The sequence below is a fragment of the Bactrocera tryoni genome, unplaced genomic scaffold, assembly GCF_016617805.1.
Source record: "Bactrocera tryoni isolate S06 unplaced genomic scaffold, CSIRO_BtryS06_freeze2 scaffold_7, whole genome shotgun sequence".
NCBI lineage: Eukaryota > Metazoa > Arthropoda > Insecta > Diptera > Tephritidae > Bactrocera > Bactrocera tryoni.
This window is the reverse complement of record NW_024396366.1, coordinates 19,369,735-19,376,844: the sequence shown is the minus strand read 5'-3', so window position 1 is coordinate 19,376,844 and position 7,110 is coordinate 19,369,735. Positions and strand designations below refer to the sequence as shown.

General features: G+C 37.9%; 1 protein-coding gene across 1 annotated transcript; it reads right to left on the bottom strand.

Moving 5' to 3' along the window:
• Positions 1 to 1,811: 1,811 nt before the first annotated feature.
• On the bottom strand, positions 1,812 to 3,041 carry LOC120781582. Its single transcript, XM_040113815.1, has 2 exons — positions 2,032 to 3,041; positions 1,812 to 1,935 (listed from the first exon to the last, which is right to left on the bottom strand). The coding sequence occupies exons 1-2, from the start codon at positions 3,013 to 3,015 to the stop codon at positions 1,909 to 1,911; spliced, it is 1,011 nt and encodes a 336-aa protein (XP_039969749.1). The 5' UTR covers positions 3,016 to 3,041; the 3' UTR covers positions 1,812 to 1,908.
• Positions 3,042 to 7,110: the final 4,069 nt, after the last annotated feature.

Below are 7,110 nucleotides of genomic sequence, written 5' to 3'. Positions count from 1 at the left end.
TGTATGCAATTGTTTGATTAGTTCTACTTAAGGCATCCACGTGAGCCATGGATGTACCAGGTCTATGCTGGATTGAATAATTATAATTTTCTAAGAACAATGCCCATCTAGCAATTTTTGCTGAACTGCTTCTATTATTTAACGTCATAGCCAACGAATCACAGTCAGTAACAATTTTGAACGGAATGCCCATTAAGTAAGTATGGAAGCGCTTAAGTGCATAAATAATTGCTAAAGTTTCTAATTCGTAACTGTGTAATCTAGATTCAGGGGCGGAAGTAGTTTTTGAAAAGTAAGAAATCGGATGAAATTTTTTGTCATCTTGTTTCTGAAGTAACATTGCCCCAAAACCCGAGGCACTGGCATCGCAATGTAATTCTGTTTCAGCTTCAGGGTTGTAAATCGATAAAATAGGGGCCTCTAACAATTTTGTACGCAAGGTAGTGAAGGCTTGTTTGCACTCTTCAGTGAACTGAAATTGTTCATTTTTCTTCAATAATTTAGTCATTGGACGGGCAATCTTGGAGAACGAGGGTACAAAGCGGCGGAAGTATGAAAAAGACCATGGCAACGTTCCATTTCCTTTCTATTCTTAGGTTCTGGATATTCCTGAATTGCTTGCAAGTGTGACCGTTTGGGTGAAATGCCAGCAGAGTTGGCTAAGTATCCTAAGTATTCTAATTCGTCGTAAGCAAATCGGCATTTTTGGGCTGAATTCGAAGACCGTTTCGAGCTAAAATTTCAAAAAGTCTCTTAAGGGTTTCCAAATGAGACTTAAAATCTTTCGAAGCTATTAAAATGTCATCCATAAATACTACCACTAACCCTCTTTTTGATGAGGTCACCTAAAATCAATTTTACGAAGCGCATAAATTCAGCAGGAGCGTTGCATAAAAACCGAAGGGCATATATAAATATTCGTATTGACCATCAGGAGTCACGAAGGAAGTGTATTTTATTGAATCAGGATGCATCTTCACGTGATGATATCCACTTTTAAATCAATAACCGAAAAATAACTTTTCCCCCCGCGTTCAATGCAATCGTCGACTAATGGCATAGGAAAATTATCGCGTATAGTTATTTTGTTCAGTGGTTTATAATCTACACATTTCCGGAGGGAGCCATCTTTTTTCGGTACAGGTACTATTGCAAAGGCATAAGGTGATCGACTTGGTCTAATTATTCCTTCTTTTAACAAATCATCTACTATTGCTTTTATTTCATTTCTCTCTTTTATGGCATAATCGTCTTGGTCTACAGTATATAGGAGTTTCATGCGTAAGGTTAATTTTCATAAGATATTCTAATGGCTTAACTTTTTCTGAAGGAAATTCGAAATAAACTTCTGTTATTGTTTCTGTCGCAACTCATGATGACAACCTTGACGGAAGATGTGGATTAATGTCTAAGGAATTCAAATCGGAAGGCACAATAGCACATAAATTTGCAAATTCTAACTCCATCGGGCTGATATTTGACTTTTTTCTTCAGTGTGTTTCACTATTATTTTCTTTCTCCCTTGTAACACCCCCTTGATTAAGCGATTCAATTGTACTCTTTGTGTGACAGAAGTGAGTGGCCAATAAATCAAAATGAACACAGAACATCAGTAAGTTTTGACTCTAACTTCGTACAAATGGCAGCTTTATTTAATTCTTTCAATCTTTTCGTATCATAAATGTATTTTATTTGACACATTGTAATATTTGCTTTTTTTTTCATAAAATCACGGCCTACAAGCATCGGTATTGACATAAGATTATTCGGCAAGGTTAATAATTTCTGATTGATTGATTGATTTCGAAGTTTATTTTGCAATTGATATTCCCATACGTCTTGAGTCTATCATTTCCTAGGCCATTGTACTGAGTCTCTTTCAATTGATTTGGTAATTCGAATGGAACTTCACTCCGTTTGATTAAACTGCGGGGGTTGCCCGAATCAAATAAACAAAAAATATTTTTATTTAATTCTAAAGTTTTTACTGTGTTCACTGGTTAGACTAGACTTATCAAAAACAACACTTACCATTTGCATTTCACTAATTGGTTCCACTCTAGCATCATTCATTCCGTTGGCATTAAGGACGGCAGCAACAGTGGTACGGTGTGGGCATTCACGATACACATGTTCGGTGGATGAGCACTTAAAACAGGAGTTCGCTGGTCGTTTCGGCAGTGGACATTGGCTTTGATAATGCCCGAATTTGGAGCAATTGTAGCATCGGATTGTTTCCATGGTTGGAGCTGCGGTAGGGCGAACTGACGTGGCGTTGGCCGCATTTGATCGATGAGTTGTTGGCTGAAGTGCACTGGCCGCATTACGATTAATTATTGCTATTTGTTTTGATCCTAATGGTGGTTGGAAGCGTAGACGTTCATATCGTTCCGCAAATTCCTTCAGTTCATTAATAGAGCGTGCTGGAAACAAATGACCGATTCTTGATGAAGTGTCACCTGTTCCACTAATAATCATTTCGATCAATTCGTCTTCCGTAATTTTTGAATACATCGCTATCTCTTGCATATCCAAAATGTAACGATGGGTGGTTTCATCAGGGCGTAAGCGTCGATTTTTCAGCAGTTGATACACTTCATTCATTGTGCGCATGCGGCCAAATTCACCAATAAGTTTAGCTTTGAGCTCTTCATAATCGGATACCGTAATCGTGCGTGCAAAAACCTGGGCTGTTCCACTCAACATACGACGACATGCAATGAATTTCATACGCTCATCGAATTGCAGCATTGCAAAAGCATCATCCAAGTCACTAATCCACTTATTCACATCGTAATTGTCATCGGCTGTAAATTTAGACATCATTGATTCAATGACACTTACGTCAGTCCAACGGGTTTTTGCAGCAGGTGCTTGCTGTTGTAGCGTAAGTTGATTAATCTCTGCTTGAAGCATCAACAGTTCGCGTTTTTTACGCAATTGGATCAGCAATCGTTCGGTCTCATCTTCGTCCAAATTGTTTGAAATTGTAGCACTTGGAACAACGGTATTCATTTGCACGGTTGTTACAGCAGTGGACAATTGGGCGCTTTGTTGTAGCAGTAGCCGATGGACCACTTGAAACAACAACACTCATAGCGGGGGTAGTTACAATGCACGTGTATCAGCAGTTGACAATTTAGCACTGACATAAGCGGCAGTTGTTGTTACATCTGTAAGCACATTTGAATTTTGAACACTCGTAGTGGCGATGAACGTAGGTACACTCGTAACAACAGGTTGAATTGATTGCACAATCGTAGCGGGAATTGAAGTTTGAGAGTATTTTTGTCGGCGGCGGCATCTGGATCTTCAAGGGCATTCGCGTTTTTCTCTTTTTCACTTGCTTTCGTTACCTCGGAAATGTATTCATCATATAGCGGTCGCAACTGGTTCATCGTGGCATCAGGATCGAATTGAATACCCGTTTGCAGTAGCACTTTCATGACTTGGGCACGTGATAACAAATTCGACATCGTGGCAGCAACAACAACAATCAGGAAAAAAAACGTGGTAAATGCAGTGTCTACAGAAAACGTGAAATGAAAAACGAAGAATTCTGGTTTCGGCAGTGTTTTTTTTTTTTTTTTGTGTTTAATTATGCGGCAGTCGATTTAAATTAACTCCATCCCACTTCTGAGATGTGATGGCCGGAATCAATTAATTTAAACTTTTATTTCGTACGTGCGCAGCACGTCTCGCTTCGTTGACAGTCAGTTTAAAAAAGAACGATAAAACTCATTCGCCCAGCAAAGCACACAAGACATTCCCAATTGACAATTGACACTTCTTACAGCAGTCGTTCATTCTATTACATTCATCGCATTCTCTTACATTCTATTACATTCTATTGCACTCTTACAATATATATAAATATATTAAACTATAGTTATCGAATTTTATTCATTAGAAAAATACGCCCACTCAATTTTATTAACCCTTTCGACCCCGGTTTTGTTCCTGTAATCTTAACATTTTTTTTAGTTTTAATCTCATTATATTTATTCTAGAAAGGTAAAGTCAAACTTTCAACTCGCCACTCCCACCCGTTTGAGCGGTACAGAATGTTGCCTGTGAGCAACGTTGGGCAATGGTGGTATGAAATTTATTAAAATTTTGTTTTTTTCTAATCGCATTTTATTTTATTTATTGGGGAAAAATTAGGTATGAAAAGACAAAAAACAGTTTTTATTGTTTTTGCAGCAAAGATGGACCTTACATTTAAGACATTTGGACATTGGAGTTCCTGTCTTGCACAACCTGCAGCGCCCTTTTTCACCGAATACTACCGAATGTTCCGTCTTATCATATTGTTTCGTTTCTGGAGGGTTCGGCTGGAATCTGTACTTTTTCGTGTTATGCGACGAAACACTGGCTCGATGTTTCTGTTTCGGATGAAGCAAATTTAAATGTTTTCTATAAAGCAGCCACGCATTTGTAACAGACGGTCCCAGACACCAATAAAAAATTCGTATATGTGGTTAACTTTGTAAAGTTCCATCAACATGTCCGCTAGATCCACACCTCCCATGCCTTTGTTGTAGTTAGCAACTATCGCAGGTCTTTGGACATCTACGTGTGTTTTTTCTTTTGGGTTTCAACGTTTGCAAATGCCAACTGGTTGATGATTTATATGCGATGATATAAGTTGGACCGGCTTATTGTCAAACCACCTTACACATACAATATTATGATTGGTTTCACATTTCATGTCATAAGATCCTCTTCCACGTTTTTTGAGTTCCGCTTCTGAAAATAACTGGCAGTTGCTTATTCGATTTTTACGCATAGTACCAGTGGCGAATATGCCCATTTCCTTCAATGCAATCAGAAGGCTTACTGATGTAAACCAATTATCAAAATAAAGTTTAAAGTTCTTGTGTTTGGGAATAGTTTTCGCTAAATAGAGAACTATATCCGAGGAAAGTCCCAATCCATATGATTGACAGATGCCTTCACCAACATACATACAGCGTGAAATCATATACAAGTCCAGACGTTCCAGCACGCGTAAACATTTTCAACCCCCATTTGTGAGGCTTAAAGCGCCCATACACGAGCACACAAGTGCGTTCGATCGGTATGTGTGCGCATGCAGTTTACTCGTGTATGGGCTTGTGCGCATACCGATCCATGTTCGCGAAAATGTTTGATTTTTTACGATCAGTGCGCGCACATGTGTGTCGTGTATGGCGTTGTGTGCGCACAAAATCTCATTTCTCTCGTGTCGCTGAACAGTGAAGATCGCGGACAATGGCAATTGTTAAAGGGAGAGCCTGCTTTCGAGGCTTAAAAAAATCAATTTTTTTGAGGATTTTTTTGGGAGGGAAAGAAATAATTTATTCAAGCGAAATTTCTAGGCTTTATAGTTATATATTTGAACATCTTTCACAAATTTTTTGGATACGAAATCTTTGATATTCTGCCTTTGGGAAGCAATTACCCGATGCATCTCGCATGTACATTTTTCGGACGGCGGCCAGGATGCAGGTCGCAATTTCTATGGGAAACAAAAAATTCGAAGAGATTCATATTTTTTATTAATTTATCTTCTAGTTAAACTAAGAAAATTCCAAAAAAGTGTAAAATTTAAAATTTTATTAAAAATTGAATAAATAGTGGCTTTTGGCCAAAAAAATTTTACTTTATGCTGTTTAAAAATATGTTAAAACTTGACTCTTCTTAATATTTTTTTTAGTTTAAATATAAGATAATTTTATGTCAATGATAATAAACTTTGCCCTAATTCCATACGACGTTTAGTTTTTTTCTATCCTGCCCGCCAATTAAGAATAATCGTAAAAATGAAAATCACGCTTCAAAGTTTTCGCTTTTTGCATACATTACATATACATAGTGTAAGAAAAATAAAAGTTGGAATAACTTATTAACGAAATACAAAGAAATAGATAAAAGAGCTATATTAGAAATAAATTCCAAGAAATGTTCCGCTTGTCTGTCGCACATGTTAACTCTGTGAAGAGCGAACGCAAAATGGATTTGTGTGTCGTGTATGGGCAAACGAATTCATACCGATCGAACGCACTTGTGTGCCCGTGTATGGGCTCTATTAGCTAGATTGTATTGTTTGTACGTTGATCGTCTTGTAAGCAAAAGTAACAACAACAAGTGAGGAAGGGTTAAGTTCGGGTGTTACCGAACATTGTATACTCTCGCATGGTAAAGTGATAATCGAGATTTCATAATACGTCATTTACATATTTTTCAAATACCGTATTTTTGTAAAGTTTTATTCTGCTATCATCATTGGTTCCTAATGCATATACTCGTATTATACAGAGGAGGCATCAGATGGAATTCAAAATAGCGTTATATTGGAAGAAGGCGTGGTTGTGAACCGATTTCACCCATATTTCGTACATGTCATCAGGGTGTTAAGAAAACATTATATACCAAATTTCATTGAAATCGGTCTAGTAGCTCCTGAGATATGGTTCTTGGTCCATAAGTGGGCGGCGCCAGGCCCATTTTCAATTTTTAAAAAAAGCCTGGGTGCAGCTTCCTTCTGCAATTTCTTCCGTAAAATTTAGTGGTTCTGACGCTTTTTGTTAGTCGGTTAACGCACTTTTAGTGATTTTCAACATAACCTTTGTATGGGAGGTGGGTGTGGTTATTATCCGATTTCTTCCATTTTTGAACTGTATATGGAAATGCCTGAATAAAACGACTTTGTAGACTTTGGTTGACATAGCTATAGTAGTTTCCGAGATATGTACAAAAAACTTAGTAGGGGGCGGGGCCACGCCCACTTTTCCAAAACAATTGCGTCCAAATATGCCCCTCCGTAATGCGATCCTTTGTGCCAAATTTCACTTTAATATCTTTATTTATGGCTTAGTTATGACACTTTATAGGTTTTCGGTTTACGCCATTTTGTGGGCGTGGCAGTAGGCCGATTTTGCCCATCTTCGAACTTAACCTTCTTATGGAGCCAAGGAATACGTGTACCAAGTTTCATCATGATATCTCAATTTTTACTCAAGTTACAGCTTGCACGGACGGACAGACAGACATCCAGATTTCGACTCTACTCGTCGCCCTGATCACTTTGGTATATATAACTCTATATCTGACTCTTTTAGTTTTAGG